Source organism: Nyctereutes procyonoides, unplaced genomic scaffold (assembly GCF_905146905.1).
Source record: "Nyctereutes procyonoides isolate TBG_1078 unplaced genomic scaffold, NYPRO_anot_genome, whole genome shotgun sequence".
Lineage (NCBI taxonomy): Eukaryota > Metazoa > Chordata > Mammalia > Carnivora > Canidae > Nyctereutes > Nyctereutes procyonoides.
The window spans coordinates 27,481,766-27,508,256 of record NW_026575049.1 but is presented as its reverse complement, the minus strand read 5'-3'; the positions used below and the strand labels follow the sequence as shown (position 1 = coordinate 27,508,256).

Genomic DNA, 26,491 nt, shown 5'->3' with positions numbered 1-26,491 from the left:
TCGGCTGTGTGATCATGCCCAAGCCCCCTGCCCTCTCTGGGTCCCGCCCCCTGCTATAGCACACAGGGCTCGCCCTAACCCCTCACCATGGGCAGGTGGCTTAGCTGCACCCCTGAATACCCTCACAGGCCTCATTTGGGGAGGCCTAGAAAAGTGGTGCCCCCGGTCGTGCCCCAGGGGAGGCCGGGAAACAGCATTTGTCAAGGGGGCACAGGACGATGACAGTCCAAAGGGAGCTGGAGGTGGGGGGACAGGCTCATAGCATAACACACACAACACAGGTGAACTGGAATCAAACCATTTATTTCAGTTTGGGGTGGCCCCTGGAGCCCAGCCCCCCTCACCCACCACTTCCTGTTGGAAAGAACTGAAGTCACAGGAGTGACCTTTGAGAGCTGAGGAGACTCGCAGGGTGGGGCAGCTTCAAGGGGTGCAGGTGGCTGGGTGTGTGTTGAGGGGCAGAGTCAGATGGGGCCTCCACTCCAGGAGCCTAGGCTGCTGATGGGTGGGCAACAGCCTGTTTCTCCAACTGCCGTCGCCCCAGGAGAGAGGGCAGAGGGCGGAAGGGGCCGTGGTACCCATCCAGGGGGCCGGTAAAACCTCCTTAGTGTCTAAACCAACAGGGCTAGGGGCCCAAGGGTCAGTTGTCCTTGGCGGTCAGGGCGAGGGTCCGAGTGGGGCTCTAGGATCTCTAAGCCCAGAATGACAAAGGGTGCCAGAAGGTAGGGACAGTGGGGGTAGGCCTTCAGGACCAGCCTCAGGCAGGAAGCCCAGCACCCTCTGAGGCCCCATCTGGTCGGCAGAGGCAGAGCCACCTAGGCCCAGCTCTGCCCGCTGGTGCACTGGTGGGACATCGCCCATCCTCTTCATCAGGGGCTGGGGGGAATGGGATGAGGTGGGGGTTGCTGGGAGCCTAGTGGCCTCACGGTGAGAGCAGCAGTTGGATGAGCTTCTGGAACTCTTCCCGGTGCTCGTAGATATAGACCTCAGTCTCCCACAGGGCATTGACCAGCACTGTGTCGCTCACCTCGTCCAGCATGATGTCTGTCCCAAGCTGGGGGTTCAATCTGTCTGGGTCAAGGAGGAGGGGTCACCCCAGGAGGCTTGGCTTGGGTGGGCAACAAGAGCGGGACTGTGGCGGGCTTGGGGCACAGAGCAGCTGCTTGGGGAAAGGAGAAGTTCACACCAAGGGCTGGGTGGGCAAGGTCACCAGGTCTGGCAGGTATGGGGTGGGGGCCCGGGGCCAGGGGCCAGGGCCCGATGCTCGCTGAGACCTCACCTGAAGTACTGGATGCCCACCATCTCACACCAGGCCCGGGCCCGGTCCACAGCCCGCCCATCGGGATCTGTGCACTGGCAAGAAGCAGTCTCTGTGAGCATCCAGCACACACTGTGCACACAGTCCTTGCCCGGGGATCGCCAGGTTCTACTCTGGCTTAGCCACCCCCCTCCCAGCTGAGTCCCCCTGCCTGGGCCGCAGGGATGGTCCCAGCTATGGAACAGAGGGGACTGGTCTTCACAGGTAGCTCTGCAGCACCTGGCTGAGGGTGGGGGTGCTGGGTGCACAGGCCTCTACATCCCGCCCCCTACAAGCTTTTGTCCCATGTGATATTCTGGGGTTCCACACACAGCTGTGTTTGAAGAAAGGGATCCACAGTTAAAAGACGTCTGAAAGTCCAGGGGGTAGGTGGTCACTAAGGATCCCTGCCAACACAGACAGAATCGGGGACCCCCTACCCTGAGCTGGCTAAAGAGGTTCAACAGAGCCTCCCCGACACCAGGGTCCCAGGGGCTGAGGCCAGGTGGGAGGGAACTGAGGAGGGCCCCATACTCACACAGTCCACCACCATCTTGCCCAGCTCCTTGGCCCCAAAAACCGTCTTGGCCAGTTCCCAGGGGTTGCTGGGACGGAATACATCCACACAGGTCACGGGCACCTGTGGGGACCTCCCTGTCCCCAAAGAGACCACGATGGAGAGCTTCTTCACTTTGTTACCCTGACCCTGTTGGGGACAGGACAGGGGTTATTGGAGGGGATCTTCCCGCCGGCAAACCCTTCCCCAGGTGGCAGGAGCAGAGCCTGTGCTGTCCTCTCCTTTGCTCCACAACAAGCTCTGCTGCCAATATGCTGGGCGATCTTGGCAAGATCCCCTCCCGAGGGGGCTCATCCACAATAGGAGGCCACTTAGATGATGAAGACCCTTCCCCAGCTGAATCTTTGAGTCCCTCCTCCTCCAGGGAGCCTGCCCTGCCCTGTCTAGCCCCTAGAGGGCGCCTGCCTCCGTGACTGCTGCCCCTGCTGTGTCACTCAGGGGCTGCCTCCAGGGCTTCCTGAGGACCGGGGTGAGAACCACAGCCAGCAAGGATCTGGCATGAGAACCACAGCCAGCAAGGATCTGGCACACGAGGGGTCAGGCACTGCCCTCCACTTCACAGAAGAGCACACAGATGCCTCATGGCAGTCCCCACGCAGGCACCAGCACTCCCCCGTGCAGTGGCTGGAGGGAAACTGAGGCAGAGGGAGGACCCCCACCCTGCAGCTGTCTGACCCGAGGCCTGAGCCCCTGACCCAGCACCGCCGCTAACACACAGAGACCTTGCCCCACCTCTGCGCTACGCTCCTGGGGCCCAGGGCCACTTCTGCTCCTCTGGATCCCTGACTGAGCACAGTCTCCTCCCCAGCGGCCTCCTCCATGGGCCCCTCCAAGCCGCCAGGTCTCAGCAGAGGCAGTCCTGCTCCCGGGCTCCTGCACAGCCCCCTATCACAGCACCCGAAACCCCTGGAGGGGCAGATCCTTGTTTACAAATAGTCTCCCCTAGATGTGAGCTCCCTGAAGGCAAGCATGTGTCCCCGGGCTGGGCAGAGTGGCCAGCACTGAGGCTGGCATGGACTGGTGTGCCCACCGCTCTCCCCACTAGACACCCATCACCACTCACACCAGACTGGGCCTCAGAATCCCCCAGATGAGCACACGACTCCGGGCAGATGCCACCCATCAAGCAGGGTCAAGGGTGAGATAAAGCAATGCACCAATGAATGAGCACAAGAATGAAAGCCACGTGCTCAGGGCCCCTGGGTGGCCCAGTGGTGGAGCATCTGCCTTCGGCTCAGGTTGTCATCCCGGGGTCCTGGGATCGAGTCCCTCATCGGGCTCCCTGCATGGAGCCTGCTTCTCCCTCTGCCTGTGTCTCTGCCTCTCTCTGTGTGTTCCTCTCATGGATAAATAAATAAAATCATTAAAAAAAAAAAAAACCCACATGCTCTACTAGGAATCAATCCTTAGTAAGGTCTGCTGAAACAGGGCGGCTACAGTGGACGATCATAGCCTGTCTCACGTGAGGTGCTCTCACCTTGCGGATCAGGTCCTGGTTGTACTCGTGGATCTCGGTCATGGCATCCAGCGTGGGGTTGTTGGCCAGCAGCCCACCGTCCAGGAAGCGCCCATTGGGCCGGAAGTAGGTGGGGGCTGCCCCTGTGCTCCGGGCAGCCCGCCACACCAGCTGATCTGGGGGTGAGGGGAGACGGTGGCCCAGTGGCACAGGGGACTGGTACAAACCCATGTGCTTCAGGTCTCTGCGTGCGTGTGCATGAGTGTGAGCGGGTCTGCAGGAAGAGGGAGAGGCGGGGAACTCTTCGGAAGCAGGACCCACAGGCCAGGCCTCTGGCCCCGGCGTCCCGGCAGACGGCAGGGTGCAGCTGAGGGCCGCCGGGGGCCTCCCCTTGCCTGCCTGAGGTGCGAGAGCCCCCCAGTTCTGCCTGCCTCCAGCTGACACTCGGGGCAGTGGCTGGGCTGGGGGTGCCGGGCAGCAGTCCTGCGAGCCCTCCCCTCCGCCCTGCGGCCCCTCAGGCCCATTGTTTCCCGCGGACGCTGTTTTAACCTGAGGGCTGAGTTGGAGGCTTCAGGTTAATATTCTGGCTGAAACGAGGCTCCCGGACAGACTCCGGAGCCTCATAATTGCGGAAGAGGTGGAGTTCAGCAGGCTGCCGGTCAGACAGTGTCCCCGTCAGCATCACCCTGGAGAAAAACAGGGAGCAAGACAGCTAAGTCACTAACGCAGCCACCCTGAAAACCCACTTTGGTCATCTTCATCCAAATGACCGCAGGCCTTATCCTGGGACCCAGCAAGCCCGCTTCTGGGGACTCATCCTAAGCCGTCCTCACGTGCGTGAGATGAGTACACATAAATTTAACAGGTTTGTTAGAGCAAACCACTGGGAAGAATTGAAATGTCCATCAGCGGGATGGGCCAATGAGCTGCGGTTCCGCTACCCCAGGGGGTCTATGTCACTGCAGAATGACCGAGGAAGCACTTGATGTACTGGTGGGTGGTGAGCAGCAAGGTTTAAGGTTAAATGCAAAAAGGTTTAAGACAGTGTGTGTAGTATGGCACCATTTACCTAAAAAACAAATCCCCCAAAACTGATGTACCTATTTGCCTGGTCAGAAGGACCCATGAGCTGCCTCTGGGACAGGGGACAGGTGGGTGGCTGCAGCTCACAGGCAGTAGGGTGAGGAGACTTTTCACCACGTCACCTTTGATTCCTCTTCAGTGTGTCACCACCTGAGTCTATAACCTATTAAAGAAGACTCCCACTTTTCTCAAAAGACACAAATGTCCTCAAATACTGCAGGGAGTATAGACTGGCACAGCCCCATTGGAAGCTAATATATACCAAGATCTTACAGATATTCCGGCTCTCTTGACTGATAATTCCATTTTGGAAAATCTATCCTAAAGGAATAATCTGAGCTACAAGAAGAGCTTCTTGTATAAAGCGTAATTTATTACAGTAAAAAATGAACCGATCTAAAAGTAGAGGGGTATCTAGCTGGCTCAGTCAGAAGAGCATGTGACTCTGGGTCTCAGGGTGGTGAGTTTGAGCCCCATGTTGGGTATAGCGATTACTAAAACAAAAACAAAAACAAACAAAAAACTTAAAATAAATGGCAACAATAAAATGGTTAAGTAAATAAAATGTTTTGCACCCATTCCAAATTATGCTAGCTGACTAACAAAGAAATATGTTTGTTATGTTGTAAAGAAAAAATATACAGGAAAGAGAACAAAAATTTTCTCTGCATGGGAAAAAAATACTAGTTTTCCATTTCTGGGAATACAGTGGAAAGCTTCTCTGAACAACCTTCCCACTGAACAAAAAGTGAAATGAGGGGAAAAAATATTTTTTTTTAAATTTTTTATTTTATTTTATTTATTTATGATAGGCACACAGTGAGAGAGAGAGAGAGGCAGAGACACAGGCAGAGGGAGAAGCAGGCTCCATGCACCGGGAGCCCGATGTGGGATTCGATCCCGGGTCTCCAGGATCGCGCCCTGGGCCAAAGGCAGGCGCTAAACCGCTGCGCCACCCAGGGATCCTGGGAAAAAATATTTTTAAAAATCCTTAAAACATAGAAGACCAGGGGCGCCTGGGTGGCTCAGTTGGTTAAGCTCTGACTCTTGGTTTCAGATCACGTCATGATCTCAGGGTCATGAGATGGAGCTCCACACTGGGCTCAGTGCTCAGCAGGGGTCTGTTTGAGATTCTCTTTCTCTCCCTCTCCCTCTGCCCCTACCCCACTCCTGCCACTCTCTCTTTCTCAAATGAATAAATAAATATTTAAAAACAAAAACAAAAACAAAAAACAAAAAACATGGGGCTCCTGGGTGGCTCAGTTGGTTAAACATCAACTCTTGATTTGGGCTCAGGTCATGACCTCAGCGTCATGAGATCAAGCCTCGTTTTGATTCCATGCTTGGTGCAGGGTCTACTTGGGATTCTCTCTTTCCTTCTCCCTTCTGCCCCTCCTCTCACTCTCTTTCTCTTTATTTTTTTAAAGATTTTATTTATTTATTCATGAGACACACACACACACACACACACACAGAGGCAGAGACACAGGCAGAGGAAGAAGCAGGCTCCATGCAGGAAGCTGACGTGAGACTCGATCCCAGGACTCCAGAATCATGCCCTGGGCTGAAGGCAGGTGCTAAACCGCTGAGCCACCCAGGGATCCCTCGCCTCTTTAAATAAATACATAAAATCTAAACAAAACAAAATACAAAAAAATTAGAAGACCTGATAAGATAGAAAGGAAATACCAGGGTAAGCTCTAAGAATAAGCAAGAATCCAGAGAGGTAAGTGGAGCACAGACCCAGGTCTGACCTGAGGCAGATACTAAACTCAGTAAATTAGAGCTTCAGTATTGATGACCCAATAAGATCAGAGGAACAAAAGTCAAAGCCCAGGTACCACCAAAGGTTCAGGGTTTAATGTAAATTTGAGTTTTAGTACTGATGACCTCATGGGGCCAGGGGGACAAACAAAAGTCAAAGCCCAAGGTGTTACATTAGATTGGAACCCCAAAAGACCATACTCTTGAATAAGGGTAAACCAGAAATAAACCTGCCCCTTTCTCACCCCAGAGGCTGTAAGGAAAGTTGCCTGGCACTGGATGAAAGAGAGAGAGAAAAAAAATACCTGAAAATGTATAACCACAAGCTAACTATTCTGTAGATTTACAGTCTACATTTATATCACCTGGGGGAAATCCCAAACCTTCAAGTAAAGAATTTAAGGGGTCCTACATGGTAGGATACCTACGTACTTGGAAGAGACAACACAAAACACTCTGGAGGAAGATATTCTCATTCTAGGCCTCAAAAAATCTGCACATATTATTTTTCAACACTAAGGAAGAGCACACAATTAAAAGGCAGTAGGGGTGGGGGATGGGCAGCACACAATGAAATAAAACATCATCACAATGAAATAAAACATCATCAATGAGGGATGTCTGGGTGGCTCAGCAGTTGAGTGTCTGCCTTTGGCCCAGGGCGTGATCCTGGGATCCGGTATTAAGTTCCACATCAGGCTCCTGGTAGGGAGCCTGCTTCTCCCTTGGCTTATGTCTGCCTCTCTCTGTGTCTCTCATGAATAAAGAAATAAAATCTAAAAAGAAAAATCATAATGATTTCATCATAAATGAAAACCAGTATAAACCAACATAAACAGAAAAACATACCTACATAGACTGCATATATTTGAGTCCTTAAACAAAGATGATAAAACAGCTATGCTTATAATGTTTAAAGACATCAAAGGAAAACATGATAAAAATCTTCAAGGAGTAAGAAACTGTAAATAATGACCTATTTGAAGATTTGAAGAAGAACCAAAGAGTACTTCTAGAAATTAAAACAATTTTTTAAATAGAATTTTACCAAATCAAGGTTGTTTTCAATGGAATATTAGATAAAGCTAAAGAGAGAATGAGCGAGTTGAAAAATAGTTAAGAAGAAATTGTCTACAATGTAACATGGAGGGAAAAATGATAGAATATCTGGGAGAAGTGAAAAGACATGGAAGACAGAAAAGGTCTACCATATATTTAATTGGAGTTCCAAAAGGAGAAGAGAGAAAATTAGGAAGAGGCAAATGTTGAAGAGATAACAACTCAGGCTCCCAGAACTGAAGAAAGGTAGCAATCCAAGGATTCAAAACTAATAAATCCCATGCAGGATAAACCGGAAGTAATTCATATCTAGATATGTCATAGTATAATGGTAAAACACCAAAAGCAAACACATAAATAAAAACATCCAGAGAAAAAAGATCAATTACTTTCAAAGCAGTAACAGAATGAAATTGACTTTGCAAGTGTGACAATGGACTGATATCTTGCATGTTCCCAAAGAAAATCATCAGTATAGAATTTTTAAAAAAGATTTTATGTATTTATTCATGAGAGATACATAGAGAGAGGCAGAGACATAGAAAGAGGGGGAAGCAGGTTCCCTGCAGGGACCCTGATGTGGGACTCGATCCCAGGACGGTGGGATCACGACCTGAGCCAAAAGCATGTGCCCAACCACTGAGCCACCGAGGTGTCCCATCAGTCTAGAATTCTATACATAGCAAGAATCAGAAGAAAATAAAACTATTTTCAAAAATTCTGCTGGCAGAGAATTCACCATTGGCAGACCTTCTCTAAGGTAAAGTCAAAAGACTATACTTCAGGCAGAAGGAAAGTGGTCACAGATGGAAGTTTGAGATGCAATAAAGACTGCAGAACAGGGATCCCTGGGTGGCTCAGTGGTTTAGTGCCTGCCTTCAGCCCAGGATGTGATCCTGGAATTCCAGGATCGAGTTCCACATCAGGCTGCTTGCATGGAGCCTGTTTCTCCCTCTGCCTGTGTCTCTGCCTCTCTCTCTCTCTCTCTCTCTCTCTCTCTCATAAGTAAATAAAATCTTAAAAAAAAAAAGACTGTAGAAAAAGTGAGACATGCCTATACATACACATATGCATACACACACACACACACACACACACACACACAGAGCCAGTGTGCTGGAGCCAGCTCATAGAGCTTGTAGGAACTTATTGCTAAATCCTGCAAGGTGATTGTTAAATGGTTGGTAACTTGAAATTGGCCACTAGGGGTATTTATACCATGGGAGTTAGTGAATACTATAAATCAGGGCTTCTTCCTCTGGAGGCCTGGTTTACCAGCACACTAGTGGACAAATCTAAACAAAAACTGGCTTTGAAAGATAGTAATAATGTCTTGCTAGCTTAAAAAATACAAGATAGACTTAAATATAGGAAAACACTTGGAGATATGATGGAATTAAATAATTTTAAAAGCCTTGATTATCTGAGGAGACGGTAATGGTAACAATTAAACTTAGGTTTTCATAAGTTAAGCATGCACTAAGAAAAAATTGAGTGCACAAATTTCAAACTATGGGAGGAACTATAATGATCAAAATTATTCAGTAATTCTAAAAGAAGGCAAGTAAAAGAAAAGAAATGCAGAAAAAAAAAACAGGCTGTCACATATCATCCCAAATATATCAGTAATTATGTAAATATAAATGGACCAGCCATATAAACTATTAGATTAAGCACAGGAATCTTCTATAGTCACATCAATCAACTAAATCAGACTCTACTAGTTAAATTAAGTCAATATATTACTGTGCATTTAAAACCTATAAATGGACTAAATGCTCTAGGTAAGAACAAAGAGGACAGATTAGATTAAAAAACAAATCCAACTATAGGCTATTTACAAAAGATTCATGTAAAACATAAGGACTTGGGACGCTTGGGTGGCTCAGTGGTTGAGCATCTGCCTTTGGCTCAGGTCGTGATCCAAGGTCCTGGGATTGAGTCCCATGTTGGGCTCCCCGTGGGGAGCCTGCTCACCCTTTGCCTATGTCTCTGCCTCTCTCTGTGTCTCTCATGAATAAGTAAATAAAATCTTTTAAAAATAAATAAATAAAACATAAGGACTCAAGAAGGTTGAGTTAAAGGGTGAATACTGATATGCCATATAAATATAACCATGTCATATAAATATAACCAAAGAAAGCTGGTGTCTCTGTATTGGCAATCAGGATAAAATGGATTTAAAGCAAAAGGCATTCCTAGAGATAAAGACAGCTACTTCATAATAATTCCAGTCACCAGAAAAATATATAAACATTTAAATATATGGGGCACCTAGGTGGCTCAGTCAGTTAAATATCTGACTTCAGCTCAGGTCATGATCCCGGGGTCCTGGGATCAAACTCTGCATCAGGCTCCCTGCGCAGTGGGAAGTCTGCTTCTCCCTCTACCCCCTGTTCATGCTTTCTCTCTCTCAAATAAATTAATAAATTCTTTTTAAAAAAATAAATAAAATCTTAAAAAAAAAAAAAAAAAAAAGAAATCCCAGAGACAGAAAACAGAATGGAATGGTGGTTGCCAGGACTGGGGGGTCGAGGGTAGAATGGAACAGTGCTTAAGAGGAACAGAGTTTCAGTCTTACAGGATGATAAAGTTTGGGGGTCAGCTGTGTACCAGCGTGAATGTACCTACCACTTACTCAACTTTACTTAAAATGGTTTAGATGGTAAAGTTTTTCTTTTTTTAAGTTTTTTTTAAATTTTTTATTTATTTATGATAGTCACACACAGAGAGAGAGAGAGAGAGGCAGAGACATAGGCAGAGGGAGAAGCAGGCTCCATGCACCGGGAGCCCGACGTGGGATTCGATCCCGGGTCTCCAGGATCGCGCCCTGGGCCAAAGGCAGGCGCTAAGCCGCTGCGCCACCCAGGGATCCCTAGATGGGTAAAGTTTATGTTATGTGTATTTTACCACAATTAAACATGGTTAAATAAATAAATAAATGGTATCGCTAAAAATGTATAATTTATAGTAGCACAAAACCCAGGGAGTATCTACCTGAACAGATAAAAAACCACCAGTGTGCTAGATCTCTATAGAGAAAACCGTAAAACTGCACTGAGAAACTTTAAGCAACTGGAATGTTTTACTATAGTCTCCAATTGGGAGGCTCAGCATTTTCAGAGGCCATTCCTCACCCCTCCCTCCCAAAATAAGCTTACAGATTCAAAATAATCTTTATCTAAATCGCAGCAGGATGTGATTTTCTGTAGAACTTGACAATCTGATGCTACCATTTATGTAGAAGCATGAATAGCAACAAGTAACCCCGGCACAGCACTTCTGCATGCCGGTGCCTTCTTTCTTTATTTTTATTTTATTTTATTTTATTTTATTTTAAATATTTTATTTATTTACTCATGAGAGACACAGAGAAAGAGGTAGAGACACAGGCAGAGGGAGAAGCAGGCTCCATGCAGGGGACCCGATGCAGGATTCGATCCCAGGACTCCGGGATCATGCCCTGAGCCAAAGGCAGACACTCAACCACTGAGCCACCCAGGCATCCCTCTTTCTTTCTTTTTTTAAAAAAATATTTATTTATTTAAACAATCTCTACACCCAATGTGGGACTCGAACTCACGACCCCAAGATGAAGCATCATCGCATGCTCCTCTGACTGAGCCAGCTTCAGACGCCCCACCAGGAGCTTTCTAAGTGCTTTATAAATGCTAACTTTTTTCCTCCTCATGAAAACCCCAGGAGGCAGGCACTATGTTATTCTCCCATTTTTGAGAAGAGGACATTTCAAGGCACTTCATCCTGACCACTTCGGTACAGTGCCTCCAAGAACAACCCTCCAAGAACAAGGTGGGAGCCCCTGCTGTCCCAGATACCGAGACTTGTCACAAAGCTGAGGAGCAGAGCCCTGTGGTCTGCGCACAGAACAGAACCCAGTCAGACACCACTGCGCAAGGACCCCCAACTCACTGCTTGCAGAAGCCAGGCCTGCAGACAGGGAGGGAAAGACAGACGTCTTCACAGGTGAGGCTGGAGAAACTGGTTACTCATGTGGAAAACATGAAATTGGGTCTCCCCTGATACAAAACTGAATTCTGGGTTGATAAAGACCTAAATGTGAAAGACAGATCTAGAGATTTCTGACCTGATGGGAAAATCACTTCCCGCCTCAGGCTAAGAAAGGGTTCCTGAACGAACATAAGCACAAATCATAAAAAGAAAAACATTTATAAATTCTACTTTAAGAACATCCATTCATCAACAAAACGCTGTGAAGAGAATGAAAAGACAAGCCGTGGAGTGGGAGGAAAGATTCAAAATATATATACCCATCAAAGGACTAGTTTTCAGAATATAAAAAAGATCACTAAGAAGCCTCTTGGAGGGGCACCTGGGTGACTCAGTCTAAGGTTAAGCCTCTGACTCTTGATTTCTGCTCAGGTCAAGATGGCAGGATCCTGGGATTGAGCCCTGCATGGGGCTCCACGCGGAGTAGGGAGCCTGCTAGAGAGTTCTCTCTCCCTCTGCCCCTCCCCCCACTCTCTCTCCCTAAAATATATAAATGAATCTTAAAAAACAAAAACAAAAACAAGCCTCTTAACCCCTTGGGGTTGTGGGTTTGAGCCTCATGTTGGGTGTAGAGATTACTTAAAAATACAATACATACATACATAAATGCCTTTTAACCCCCAAAGTACACAACCCAATTTTACCAAAAGAGGAAATGTAAACAGCCTTTAAAACATATAAAACTGGTGGGGTGCCTGGATGGCTCAGTCGGTTAAGCATCCAACTCTTGATTTCAGCTCAGGTCATGATTTCAGGGTCCTCACAATGGATGTGGAGCCTGCTTGAGATTCTCCCTCTGCTCCTACCATCCCTCTTTCTCAAGAAAGAGAGAAAGAAAGAGGGAGTGGAGGGAAGGAAAGAGAGGAAGGAAGGAAGGAAGGAAGGAAGGAAGGAAGGAAGGAAGGAAGGAAGAGGAAGAGGAAGAGGAAGAGGAAGAGGAAGAGGAAGAGGAAGAGGAAAAGGAAAAGGAAAAAGGAAAAGGAAAAGGAAAAGATAAGCTAGATCCAGATCCAGGAGGAAATCCACTTCACACCAGTTGGGAGAGCAGCTCCCCAGGCTGCAGGGCAGGAGCTGCAAAGGAGCTAGGGACGTGCTCAAGGGGCTTTTAGACTTGGCTGGTGGTTATGTGGGCATTTAGAATTATTCACTGAACTGGTTTATGTACTTTTCTGAATGTATGTTCTATCTCACCATTTAAGAGAGAGAAAATGTCTAGGATAAAATACACAAAAATGTTTTTAAAATGTTTTACCATCGAATGATAATTTTCCTCCTTTTTACTTTCTGTATTTTCCTCATTTTCTTAAAAGACTAAATCTTATTCTTAAATAAAAGAAAAAGAAAAAAAAAAAAGCTTTATTATGAAGAGAGAGAGATCCTCCCTAAGCCACTAGGCCTTGCTCACACTTCACCACCTCCAGGAAGCTTCCCCACTCCTACCACTACCACCTTGCCCTCAGCCCTCAGCGCGCACTCTCCCTCCCTCCCCCCTCCCTCCCTCCCTCCCCCTCCCTCCCTCCTCCCTCCCTCTCTCTCTGTTAGCTCATAAATGCCCAGCTTCTCAACACTCTGCTCCGAGGCAGACACTGGGCCAGGTTTTGGGGGTAGAGAAAACAGGCAGCCCTGTGCTTGCATCAGGGACCTCACATCCAATTCCGGGCTGGGGAGGACTGCAAAGCAGTAGCAGTCTGTAGGCTCTTCTAGAACTTCTCAAACACCTTGCATGGCTGTCATTTTTCAGGTTGGTTATCTCCCAACCAGATTTGCAAATGGCTCACCACCCTTTCCACCTGGTGGTGGCCCGCTGCACACCCCACGCTCCCCCCAACCCCAAACAGCGGGAGGGCCACCCAGCCAGGGCCACAGCCTCGGTGCTCCCACTGAGCACTTACTTGGGTTTCTTGACGTCTGTCATCTTGGTGTGCTCCCCAAACTCGCGCTTCAGGAACTCCTCTAGGGGCCCTGACTCGTAAGGCCGCGAGCCCCGGAACACCTCATCCTTCATGCGAAAGTACACACCCCGCATGTAGGCCATGGACTTGCCTAGAAACAAGGTGGGGGGGACATGAGGGCCAGGCCCTGACTGACAGCTGCAGAAATGCAGGCCAGCAGTGGCAGGGGGAGGGTGGCAGGAGGGGACCAGATTCACTCGGGCACTTAACCAAGCTGTGGCCCCCAGGCCCTCTCTTCTGCCAACTTCCCACAGAGGCAGAGATTCCCTAGGGCAGCCCCGAGGCTCTGTACTTAATTCTGTATTTCCAATTTTGTATTGTCCTTAAGAAGGGCCCTAAAAGTCTAAGAGCTTATAAATCTAATCTAGATCTACCCTCCTTGGGCTCAGAATAGAAGGACCAGGGGCACCTGGGTGGCTCAGTGGTTGAGCATCTGCCTTAAGCTCAGGTCGTGATCCCAGGGTCCTGGGATCAAGTCCTGCATCAGGCTCCCTGCATGGAGCCTGCTTCTCCCTCTGCATGTGTTTCTGCCTCTATCTCTGTGTGTGTGTGTGTCTCTCATGAATAAATAAATACTTAAAAAAAAAAAAGGACCAACTCCATCCTGTGGGCCCCTGAGGACAGACTTGGTCAAAGGGGCAGGATGCACCCCACGGAGAGGCTGCCCAGCATGCCTCACCACTTCACCAGGGGGCTGTTCTCAGGAAAGGCTGAAATAGGTGACTTCTCAAATCCATCCATAGTTGCCCAAGAGTGTGAAAAAGGAAGTGATCCTTCCTGGAGGAGGCTAGGACCTCTGCCCCCCAGAATTTATACCCCACTGGGCAGAGGCAGATCCAAGATAGCTTTTCTCTCCTGGAAGGGAGGAACTGGAGACCAGAGAGGGCATGTGGGGCCCCTGAGGCCAGGGGAGGAAAGTCCCAGCAGATTGCCGCCTGATAATCCTCTTCCCAGTGCCCCAAGGGACTTTGTCCTTGGCCACCTCCTGGCCTGGCTGCCGCAGGGTCCTGACACTTGAACTGCTGGGCCAAGGCCTCCTCACACAGTGAACACCTGGATGCCTGCAGCTCCCCCATGGGACTGGGGCTCCCTGAGCTGGGGCATGCACCTGATGCAGCCCCATGACCCCACTGCCCAGCACAGGCCAGGCCTTCAGACCTGGGGGTGTGTGTGTGCTGAAGAGCCTGGAGTCTCCAGGCATTGGGGCAGGAATGGCAGGTCAGGGAGGCTGAGGCAGAGGACAGTTCTTGCCTGGGTGGTAGCTGGCTTTAGGGACCCCGCCCCCCAGGCAGTATCACGTAGCCCGGACAGCTCCACAAAGGGGATGTTGCTTGAGTAGAGACAAGAACTATCTAGAAGCCTGTCTGGTTAAGTGAGATGCCCCTGTCACCTCCACAAAGCTGTGATGCATAGGTGCCCCGTGGCCTCAGGAAGGGGTGGGCTGGGTGTCTAGGGAACTGCCCTAACCCCGGTAACCCCATGGCTGGACTACATCACTTTGGGTGACCTCTCCCCCCAAGGCCTTAATTTTCCTGTGGGTAAAACCAGTTATGCTGACTGGGGTTCTGGCATTCTGTGACTCTGTGGCTCCTCCATCCAGAGACCACCCATTCCATCCATCGAGCCCTAGCCCACTCCCCAGCCCTTCTCTTTCCAGCCTCATACCCCAACATCCTCAGCCACCCCACAAAGGGCTTTCAGGAACCCCCCTCCCCAACAGCTCTCTTCACAAAGCTCTGAAAATAACCTGAGTCCAATTTGAGGGCAGATCCCGAGACTCCCCCGCCATGTCCCCCGCACCCCCACCTAGGGGGCTGCCCTCACTGTGCAGGATGGCCAGGGCCAGGATGCCCCCCGTGCTGGTCCCCGCCACCCAGTCAAAGAGATCCTTGGTGGCAACGCCCGAGGCCTTCTCGATGGCGATGAGAAGCTGGATGATGACAAGGCCCTTCACGCCCCCTCCGTCCAGGCAGAGCAGGTGGTCATGGCTGTGGTGGAGATAGCAGCGGGAGAGAAGAGGCTCCCATTACAGGAGCCTGCATCTGTGAGCGAGTCAAGACCAGGCCCCATGGAGCTCGCTGCCACTGGGGCTTTGGTGGGGGGGCAGGAGCACAGTCAGTAAAGGAATTAAAGTATAGTATTTCAGGAGGGGGAAAATGCAATGAACAATAAAGGAAAGGTCAGGTGCCTCCTTAGGGGATGGCTGGGTCTGTGTCCCATCGGTTTTGGTCAGGTCTGGATTCCCAGTCTCAGGCCTGCCCCGAAGCAGCTGCTTATGAAAAGGCTGAATTAAACAGGGCTGGAGAAAGGGCCGGCCTGCAGCCGGCCAGGAAGGGTGGTGGAGAGGGTGAGGACCCTCCTCCCAGGTGGAAGAAGCAGGGGAGCAAGGCAGCAGGCAGGAAGGACCACCTCTGTGCCAGGAGCTGCAAGGTGCTTTCCCCCAGCATGAATTCACATAAATGTCCCAAACCCCTTCGAGACAGACACTCCCTGCTACCTCTGTGCACATCCATGAAGGAATGAAGCTCAGAGGTGAGCTGACCACCCAGAGTCACCAGATTGGCACCTGATGCAGCCGAGCCCGCCCTGGGGTCGGCTGACTCCTGAGTCACCTGTTCCGTAACATGCCCTGACGCGTCTCCCTCAGCCCTGCTATGCCCAGCTCCCTGCCTTGGGGATGGCTCTCACAGTCTGTGCTCAGACCTGGAAGCTTCCTTCTGGTCTCCTCATCCTTCCATCTGAGCTTAAATGTCACTGCTGGGAGAAGCCTGCTCTGATGCCATCAGCACCCTCCAGCTGAGCGTGCTCCTCCTCCACCCACTTCCTTGGTGTAGAGCACTTCTCGCTGCCATAAGCAAGTGCTTTTGTTCCCCTGGCCACTATCTTTCTCCCGCCCAGGATGGGATGGAAGCTCCCCGAGGGCAGAGACTGGCTCTGCTCTGCGCACTGCCGCATATCCAGGGCACTCAGGAGGCGCCAACACACAGCTGGAAAATGAAGGAGGCCTGGGTGGCCCTCCTCCGGGGCCCCCTGTCCTCCTGGACCAGCTGCCCAGCCCTGCAGCAAGCCCAGAGGGTGGCAGGTGAAGCTGGGCTGTCACCGGTGGCCCGCAAGGACCCCTGACCAGGGAGACCGGAGCAGATGTGCGAGAGGCCCTGAGGATGTGGGGCTTACAACAGAGCCATCGATGCAGATGCAGCAAGGCAGAGCTGTGTGGCTAACAGACCTTGGGGGGGGTCCCCATAGGGGTGCTCTGATTCTCGCCTCAGTCCCACCTGCAGGGAGGGGTACTCCACTGGTGCGAACTACCGTGGTCCTGCTGGAGAATCTGCCTCCTCTCCTCTTACTGGCCAGGACAGGTCAGTCCTCCCTCTGGTACCTTCCTCAGCCCCTGGGCAGGTGTATGGGTGTGTGTGGAGGGTGTGGGTGTGTGTGTGCCCACGTGCATAGGCACACAGGAGGTACAGTGCGCGGGAACAACCAGAACGCTGATGGGGCAGGGGCACCTCCAGGGCACATGCTACGGGGGTGGCCTTGGAAACCAGTGGGACCTACCAAGGGGAAGCCAACCCTCCAGGCAAGGAGAGGTAGAGCCACCTGTTGCCCTGCATGGCCCTAGGGGCGGGGGCTGTGTCTGCTGACTGGAGGGCTTTCTGTGAATGGCAGGCACCAGAGATGCAGCCCAGAGAGAGCCTGTGGCAGCAGGAAGGGCATGAGCTCGGGAGACCTGGGCTAGAGCCTCTGCTCTGCTGCTCACTGTGACCTTGAGCAGGTCACTTCACCTCTTAGGGACTCAGGTCCTGCATGGGCAAAACAAGGTTCCTGATCCCTCCCCAGGAAGGCTGTTAGGAGCATGCCATAGTAAGACCCAGAGGACAAGCAAGCAGCTCTATTACGAAAGGGAGAAGAGAGAGAGGCCATGCTGGCAGGCACTGCTTCTGAGCCCCTCTCACTGTCCTCAAGGACCAAGGCTTCTTTGTACCCATTACCCAGGCCTGCCTCTGAGAATGGGCCCGGGTACACAGCAGGTGCTTGGAAGTCAGCCCACCCACAAGCTCTGCGGAGGGAAAGGGGCTGGGCAGAGCCAGGGGGAAGCAGGCTCAGCATCACAGAGGGGATTTGGGTGATCTTCCCCAACAAATCAGGACTAGGTCAGGAGGGACAGGACTGCAGTCACCTCTGTCATGTGACCTCGAGCCTGCGAGGTCACAGATGAAAGAGCGGGCCCAGGGTCTCTGAAGACCCAATCCTTTCGCCGTGAACTACCTCACAGGGCTGTGGTGTGGACTCGGCGGAAGCCCCGAGCTTGCTGGAGGGCACCAGGCAGAGGCCTTGTACATGGGGCTCCCTCCCTCCTCCACTTACGTCCGCTTCTCGTCCCTCATGGAGCTCAGGATGAACGCCGGCTTCCGGGACCGGGAGATTTGCACGATGTCCTGTAGTTCTGCGAGGCACAGGGCAGGGGTGGGCTGGGGCCACGCGGGTGCCAGGCTCCCACCATCCCACAGGCCCTGAGAGAAAATCTGGGGCTGTGCCCTCCTCCCTACTACCCTACCCCTAGCAGGAGCACCTGCCTCCTGCCGCCAGAAGGGCTCTTTGTCCTAGGACACAGCCGTGCCAGAGGCCACCGGGCCCTTGGGGTGAAATGGGCTAGAATGCAGAGGGGCGCCCACTGCTCTGGGAAGCCCCCATCCTGCCCCACCAGCTCCCAGGCCTTCCTCCCAAAGTCCCGAAGCACAAGCACCCCTGCCATGCCCTGTGCTTTCCAGTTTACAGAGCATGTTCTCATGCAACAGGCAAGCAGAGTCACTGACAACCACCATCACCAGAATCCTTATTCCCAATTTACACATGAGGCTCAAACAGGTTTATGCGGCTGACTCGTCCGAGGTCATTTATCCCAAAGGCTGAGTCTGGACACTCCCTGAGGTTTAAATCCACAAGTGGAGGGAGATAACCAACCCCCCTCCAGAGGCTGCTCATCCTGATCCCAGGTCTGGAAGCTTCCTCTGCGGCCTCTCAGACCAGCTGCACCCACCACTCTCTTCATGTTCTCCTCTGTGCCTGAACTGCCCACCCTTGCCCAATGGGCTGGCCGCCCTCCTGACAAGCAGCCTGGCCCCATGTGCCTGGCGCAGCACGGCCATGTCATCTGGATTCTGCTGGGCGCTCCCCACCACTGTGCAGAGCCTAGAAGCAGCAAAGCAGGAAGGCAGGCTGCAAGGCAGTGTGCCTCCCCCTCACCAGGGCAAGTGGCCAGAGGGTGGGCGAGATAAACGGGAGACTGGCCAGGAGAGGCAGTGGACAGAGTGCCAGGGAGAGGGTGGTAAGGCTGGGCGTGTGTGACTGGGCATGCAGCTGGGAAAGGAAGGTACTAGAGCTACAGCTAATGGGGCTCGGCGGGCTCTGTAGCCCTCTAGGCCCAGGGCATTACCCATCTGACGCCGCGCCCCAGGCCCACCATCCAGCCTGGCTTGGGTGACGGCCTGCCTGTAAAATTGAGAGATAAAGATGGGGTGGGAGGGCAGGGCCTGCATGGGGATGGGCAGGGGCAGAGAGGGACAGAGCCAGAAGGTCAAACTACGGCTTCTGGCTCTGCCTCCCTGACCCCAGGCTAGGCTGGGCTAGCCTGGCTAGACGTGCTGGTCCGCTTCCACAGCTTGCCAAAGATTGGTGTCTGACTGCCCTGATCAGAGGATTCTGATATCAGAATAGCCTAGGGCCCTGGTTTGGCCAGCCCATAAAAAGCACACATAAGGGACCCCATCTGCTTGAGGGCCACCTCCACAGGGACCAAGGACCCAGGGGCAGATGCAGGCTGCCTGGCCACATTCAAAAACCTGTAGGTCAAAAAGGGGTCAGCAGGGGACATACAGGCCCCAGACCTAACAGAGTCCACAGCATGGCAGAAACACTCCTCACTGGAGCCAGAGGGCCAGGGGCTCTCGGTCTCCCAGCAGCCCTCATCACTGCCCACCCTGAGTGGGCAGGGCACAAGAAGAGGCCATGCAAGTGCACACCTTATGGGTGCCCTGCAGATGCCCAGACCTAAGACCATGCTGAGGGCATTCTCTCGGAGGACATGGACTGTGGGCCATTAGCTGGTGGGCCCCCAGCCCTCTGGGCTCTGTGGGTATCTGGCTGCCTCCAGAGGCTGACAAATCCTGCCCCATCCTTCCTTGTTCCCTTCGATAACTTCTACCCTGGACCCTGTTTCCTTTGGATCAGGACTGCTCTGATCCCAGCACCTAGGGACCAGTTGGAGAGGAGGAGCATGGCAGGGGAGAGGCCTACCTAGGTTGTTTAAGCTGATCGGTGGGGGCTGAGATCTTTCCAGGGAGGAGGACTGATGTGTCGTAGTGGAGCACTGCTCCGAGGGGGCCCCGTGGGTAAGTGGGAGGCGGTAGTCGGCCCCTACGGTTCTCAGCAGAGTTAAGAGCGTCTTCCTGGTGACAACTAGTCATGGTTTGGGGTGGGGGAGATGGTACAGGATCACAAATGATGTCAACATGCATGTGAGAGGCCCCTCCTTTCCACACATGGTCCCTTCTCTTATCTACCAGGTGGCCTGGGTATGTAGGGGAACTGGGTACCCCGGAGGCCCAACCCCACCCTGGCAAGACATACTAACTCCAGTCTGTTACAGCCAAATAGCTTCCTGGGGCCTAGGAAGGCACAGAGGTCGACTACAGAATATGGAAGGAAGTCAAGGTTGCCCAGTTCGAGTATTTGGGGATCCCCTCTTTCCCCTCACTTCCAGTCAAGAAAACTGGACTCCCGGGCACCTGGGTGACTCAGTCAGTAAAGCATCTGCCTTCGGCTCAGGTCATGATCCCAGGGTCCTGGGATCGAGTCCTGCATCAGACTACCTACTCACTGGGGAGCCTGCTTCTCCCTCCCCTCTGCAACTCCCCCTGGCTCATACTTACTCTGTCTCTCTCTAATGAATAAAATCTTAAAAACAAACAAACAAACAAAAAACAAGATTGGGCTTAATTGTATCTAATATAAGTTATTTTTAAAAATCTAATTAAGAAAGGAAAAATAGGACTCGCCTCTCTGTTCAAGCAATTCTCAAAACTGCTGAATGGAGGGTCCTTTCCAGAGCTCAAAAGGGACCAGCCAGCCTGGGGGCATTCGCCCTCCTCTAATGGATAGGATAACTAAAAAGGATGCCACAAGTAGTGCACACACGTGCACTCGCACGCTATCAACTACACACCCACAGCAACCTCCCCAGCTCCCTAAAACCCCCTGAAGGGGGCCCAGGCTTCTACTGAGGATGATCTGTGGATCTGTGTTTTCCAGCTCTGATGCCAAGGCTCACCAAGTGAACATGCAGTGCGTGCAGCATGCGTGTGCGCACAAGGGCATGCATGCATACTTGTGTGGCACAGTGCATGCATCAGCCCTCAGTTGTTCCTGCAAGTGGTTCCATCCACGAACTCTTTAGGAATGAGGAACTGGCTAATGCTAGTACGTATCCCACCCACCTCCCTGGGAATCCAGGCGCTCTGAGGCAGGATGGGAAGAAGACATCGGTTTGGCAAACCCCTTCGTGGGTTCCACCCACTGGTTGTGGCCCTTTTTCTTAGGCAAAGAAAACTTCCCCTCTCAGCCCCCCGGGTGTTCCTGGAAACACTAGGCAAGAAGGAAGGGAAAGGTGGGTACAGACAGGATGCTGGTGCCTGATGGCTGGGACCACCCTCCTCCCCAGCGCAGGCACCCACCCACCCCTGCCCAACTCTAGTCAGGAGTGCAGGGCACTTACGTTTGCTGATCTTGGAAGCTATGGATGCAGGAGTCTCCCCAAAGTCATTTGGGGTGTCTACCTCTGCTCCAAACACAATGAGGGCCTTGATCATCTCCACATTGTCTTTCTGTTGGGCATGGAGTAAGGGGAAAATACAACAGCTCAGGAAATGAAGGAAAAAAGGGTGCCAGCCTCTTCCACTTTGCCCATCAACTCGGTGGGCCTCTTCTGGGCCTGGGAGAAGATGCTAGAACCCTTTGGGTCCCCCACCCACCTAATAACCCAGGAAGAAGCTGGAAGTGACTCACCCCAGACCCCAGACCCACCAGCAACTTCTCAGAGGAAGCAATGCATCTATGACCCCTGCCCCAGGAACCCCAGGGACAGCTGCTGATCACTTCCAGGAGCAGCAGCAAAGGGTGAGCAAGGAGAGGGAAGGCTGTCTTGTCCATCATATCTAGGGTGCCATCTGTGAGGGGTAACTGAGCACATGTCCTCCCTGATGGCGGCCTTCGTTCCACGGGGCACTGTGCATTTAACATTTGGCAACTGGGCAGAGGGGCGAGGGACATGGTTTCCGAGAACAAACCAATACTCTGGCTGCCTGGAGACCGGAGCTCTGGTCTTACCACCTCCCTCTTCCCGCGGCCTAATTCCCTTGCCTAGAGAATGAAGAGATGCATTTAGAATGCAGTTTTCCAAATAGTGGTTCATGTACATAGGACTGAGATGAGCACGAGTATGCATGCATGCTTGAATCATCAGTTATGAATTTCTGTTTTGGTTACCTTTCTTTTGTGTCACTGGTTTGCCATTTTCAGTAGTGACAAAATACTTCCTTTGAAATAAATTTAAGTAAGTTTAAAAGAAAACCAACTTAAAGAAATGATTAAGGATGTAATTATAAAAGTGATTCATGAATGTGCCAAAGACTGTGAGGCTGATCTGCAAGGACCCAAAGTATGGGCAACAAGAAACAACAACAGTTCTCAAAATGCCATCTGTGGTTCCCATGAACGTGTGAGACCCTCCAGAAGGTTCACGAGGTTCAAACTGTTTTCATAGGAGCGCCTGGCTGGCTCAATCAGAAGAGTGTGCAGCTCTTGATCTCTGGGTCTTGAGTTCGAGCCCCATGTTGGGTTGGGCATACAGATTACTTAAAAAAAGAAATAACAACTTACTTTCACAAAAAAAATCAAGATGTTTGCTTTTTGTATTGTATTGACTTTTGCACCAATGGTGTATGAACAGTGATGGATAAAGCTGCAAGACAGCAGCACCAAACTACTACTCACTGTGGTTTTCCTCTCTGCCACTTGTTCACAGTAAGAAATCAACCAATTAATTAAAAAGCCAATTTCCCTGAGGAATATCTTTCATGAAGCAGTAATAATTAATTTTATTAAATTTTGACATTGTCTACTCTGTGTCATAATATAGAGAGAAAGCACAGGCATTTCTGTGGCATATTAAAGCACAACCATTATCTTGAGGAAAAGCATGGGTGCAATTGTTTGAGTTGTGAGCAGAGCCATGCTTTTTTTCTTGGAATGCCATTATTACTTGAGATCATGACTGACGAACGATGATGGGCCAACCGTGGGTATTCAGAAGACATGTTCTCAAAAATGAATGCAGTGAGTCTAGCACTTCAAGAAAAACAACTGACAATATTTTGTGCCAATGTTAAAATTCAAGCTTGCAAACAAAAATGGGAATTCCAGAACACTTGTATATGCCATGATGGGCTTGACAGCTTCCCAACACTGAGAGACTCTTCTGATGAGATCTGTGGGGATATTTACAAATGTGGGGTTTGATACCGTAGAATGAAATGGGTCAACATCTCTATACATATACACAGTGAGACAATATTTTCCAAGGATGACCTGAAATCATGCGTGGTTTATGTTAAAGATCCATGTGAGTACAAAAGATACTAATGGAACCAAGTGTTTAATGTAACAAGTGTGAAGAGTTCATGGAGATGGTTAAGGGCCCACTTGGAATTGACTTGTCAGAAACTCCCTTGTCCAGTTTTGGTGCAACATTGAAGAATATTCATGATTCTCTGAAAAGGTGCAACTGTGTATCTTTTCTAATGACATAACTATGTGAGACCAGACTTCCTTCAAATCCTCCAACATATATTCAACAACATATTGCAACACAATAAATGTAGCAAAAGACTGGGAGAATCAATATGTCTTCCCTGAAGCCGAGCATTAAAAAGATTCACAAAAATGTAAAACAAGGCCAACTCTTCTCGATTATTTTTTGTTTCAGAAAATAAAATTGTTTTTCATAAAAATGTTATTTATTTTGGTTAGACTGTGTTTGGTGAATTGCTATTTTTAAGTGAATTAATATTTTGAAAAGTGCTTGTTTTAAATCTCCAATCTAATAAATATAGATGGATACAATCCATGTAGAAAAAAAGTCTTTGGGATCTTCAATACCACATAGACCCAAAATTTTGATAACTGATGAACTAGATCATTCTAAGGGCTCATTCAGTGCTAAAAATGGCCACAGTTTTATTTGCAGTTTCCACCTCCCAGGCAAGTGTCTCTGCCACAGCTATGGCCTTTGGTATAAAGCAGGATATCTTTGAGTGTGTCTTCAATCTACTTCTTTTAGAGTACCAGATGCCTCTCTCCAATTCCATCACTTGGAGATTTTTTTTTTTTAGATCTGTTGAACATACTTACGTACACATGGTATTGCTACAGAATACGAAATATGGAATATGTACACATATGCCAGTAACAGAATAACATTCCCTCCCCTGCATTTACTGTGTTCATACTCTAGTTGTCTCCAGGGGCCTCAAGGGCAGGAGCTATGCTCTATAATAACCCAAAAACTGTGGCCAACACCTTCTGTGGGTCACCAAGATGTATAAGCAGACACTGCCTTCTGGGAGCTTATAGTCCCACTTAGGAGATAGGAACAACATGCAGATGAGTATGTTCCCCTAATAATGCAGAGGAGGAGAACTGACATCTGAGGGATGCCCACTGGTACCCGGTACTGTGTGGGTCATCTGGACATTCCTCCTGGGGTGCCCAAGGATCTAAGCTGAGTCTAGGAAGGTAAGATTCCCAGCATCGGGGAAAGGAAGAGGGCACGGCAGGAGGGGAGTGACTGGCAGGCTCACCGACATGGCCAGGTGCAGCGGGGTGTTGCCGTGCTCTCCGCGGGCGTTGGCGTTGGCCCCGTAGGTCAGCAACACCATGACGCAGTCGAAGCGGTTGCGCATCACGGCCACATGCAGGGCTGTGTTCCCCACACAGCTGGTGCTGTTCACATCACAGCCCCGTTTCAGCAGCATGCGGGCCATCTGTGGGAGACAAGGGTCCGCGCTCCAATGGGTGGACACTCAGGGCACCCGGGAGGCCACCACCTGTTCCCTGAGACACCTGCAGGGATTGGGCCTCTGGAAAGCTCTTAGCAACAAGAAGAACTCAGGCAGCAGGCCCCAGTTCTGGGGGCACCCCTAGACCTTGGCCCACACTATCCACCCCCTAGAAGTAGAGGACAAAAGGCTGAAGACATGCTCACTGTTGTAAGGGGCTTCCTGGTTCTTCCCTGGAGTTAACAGGACCCCATGCATCTCACAAACTCCCAGCACTGCTCCCACTCCCCGCGTGCAACCTACCCTGGGATCCTGTAAGGGTCTGATCCCTCCCTGGGCCTGGGCAACGTGCACCCCTGTGCCTGGCAGCCTGAGACATGGAGAGCAGTCTGGCCTTTGGAGGCCAACAGTCCTGAGCCCAAAGCTCAGCCCCACTTCATCCCAGTCCTCTGAGCTTAGGTGGGCCACTGCACTCTCTGCACTCAGACTTCTCTCTCTCTTTTAAAAGATTTATTTACTTTTCAGAGAGAGAGAGAGAGAGAGAGGGTGTGTGTACACACATGGGCAGAGGAAGGGGCGGAGGGAGAGGGAGAGGGAGAGAGAGAATCCCAAGCAGACTCTCCACTGAGCATGTAGCCCAACACAGGACTCAAACTCACGACCCTGAGATCATGACCTGATCTGCAACGACCCAGGTGCCCCCTCGGTTTTGTCTTCTGTGAAAATAGAACTGCAAGTCCCTACTTCAGAGAGTGGTGACAATGAATGACAAAGCATACACAAAAGGGCCTGACTTGGTGTCTAACCTCTGGCAGGCAGAAGGTACCCTGTGGAGGTTGGCAATCTCCTCCCTTCTAGCCCATCACATTTCAGAACAGACCACCATCTCTGGGGCACCCAGTACACTGTGGAGCTCTGCTTCCTAGCAATGAGAGACCAGAGGTCTCCATCCTCCTGGGGTAGGGGGTGGAGCTTGGCTTAGGGAGGCCTCAGAAGAGCTGCTCAGTCAGGCTCTCTGTGAATGCAGTCAGCAGCAGCAGCATCACACCACCTTCTGTTTGACAATTTACAAAGAATTTCTCAGACATGACCTCGCTAACTTCACACCTCCCGGGGCAGGCCATACATAAAGAAACCACAGAGGGAACATCATCATGGTGCCAGTGATCAGCAGAGCAACACCAGGATGTCATCTCCCCCTGAGGAACCACTATGAGACCAAGCCCTACAGCAGCATCCCAGAGTCATCTCAGGAGCCTCCTTCCTGCAGGCAGCTGAGGAACAAGGGGCTCTGGAACCCCGCCCCTGACTACCCACCCCATGTCCTCAGACACTGCCTACCTCAGCGTTTTTGGCCCAGTGGAGGGGGCTGGCTCCGTAGCGAGGGTCTTTGCTATGGATCTGGTTGCTGTCCATGCTGATGATCATTTCAGCACACCTAGAGAGAAAGGAGCCATGGGCTGGTATAGAAAGCCATGGGCATGGAGGGAGGTGGCCTGGAGCTGGGAAAGGCCATGCCTTGGGGCTTCATCTCCTGGTGAGGAAGAGCTTCTGCAAATAAAGTTGCAACAGAACCAGCCAGCATATACTATGGTATGTCAAGGGTATGCTGAGCCCCTATAGGCAGAGCTCAAGCCCCCACCTCCAGGAAACCTTCCCTGATAACGCCAATCAGCAACGATCATTCTCAGTGGTGCTAGCCTTCAAGTCAGGTAGGCCTGAGGTCAAGCCCCAGCCTCCTATTGATGATCTCTAGGACGTGGCTGAGCCCACCTGCAACATGGGCACAGTCCATGTAGGACTGGTGGGTATTAGAGGAGAGAAGACATTTCATTTCTGTGCCTGACACATGGCTACCCTCTGTCCCCCAGCCATCTACTGCTGGTGCTTCATGCAGTGGCCTGCATCCTGCACGAAGTACAGGCAGAGTAGTTACAGATTTATTATTTACTTACTAGAGAGAGAGAGAGAACAGGGGCAGGGGCAGAGGGACAGGGAGAAAGAATCCCAGGCCGACTCCTCACTGAGCATGGAGCCCGACCTGGGACTCAATCTTACAACCCTGTGATCATGACCTGGGCCGAAACCAAGATATGAAGGGAAAAGCAAAATGTGGCTGACCATACCATGGAATAGAATTCTGCCTTAAAAAGGAATGGAGGG

The 26,491-nt window shown here is 50.9% G+C and overlaps 1 protein-coding gene across 5 annotated transcripts in view; it reads right to left on the bottom strand.

The window, feature by feature from the left end:
- Window positions 1-282: 282 nt before the first annotated feature.
- PLA2G6 (phospholipase A2 group VI) overlaps window positions 283-26,491 on the bottom strand; it is a 60,240-nt gene continuing 34,031 nt past the window's right edge. For 3 of the 5 annotated variants that reach the window (XM_055328555.1, XM_055328557.1, XM_055328560.1), the window contains 12 exons: window positions 25,670-25,766; window positions 24,131-24,313; window positions 20,989-21,097; window positions 19,512-19,673; window positions 17,583-17,661; window positions 15,042-15,205; window positions 13,158-13,308; window positions 3,880-4,016; window positions 3,352-3,506; window positions 1,836-2,003; window positions 1,280-1,353; window positions 283-1,067 (listed from right to left, as the gene is read on the bottom strand). In XM_055328555.1, the coding sequence (XP_055184530.1) occupies window positions 923-1,067; window positions 1,280-1,353; window positions 1,836-2,003; window positions 3,352-3,506; window positions 3,880-4,016; window positions 13,158-13,308; window positions 15,042-15,205; window positions 17,583-17,661; window positions 19,512-19,673; window positions 20,989-21,097; window positions 24,131-24,313; window positions 25,670-25,766 (1,624 nt within the window). In that variant the 3' untranslated portion in view covers window positions 283-922. Of the gene's footprint in view, window positions 1,072-1,279; window positions 1,354-1,835; window positions 2,004-3,351; window positions 3,507-3,879; window positions 4,017-13,157; window positions 13,309-15,041; window positions 15,206-17,582; window positions 17,662-19,511; window positions 19,674-20,988; window positions 21,098-24,130; window positions 24,314-25,669; window positions 25,767-26,491 lie in introns of all 5 variants that reach the window. The other 2 variants (XM_055328556.1, XM_055328558.1) reach the window with 2 other exon arrangements.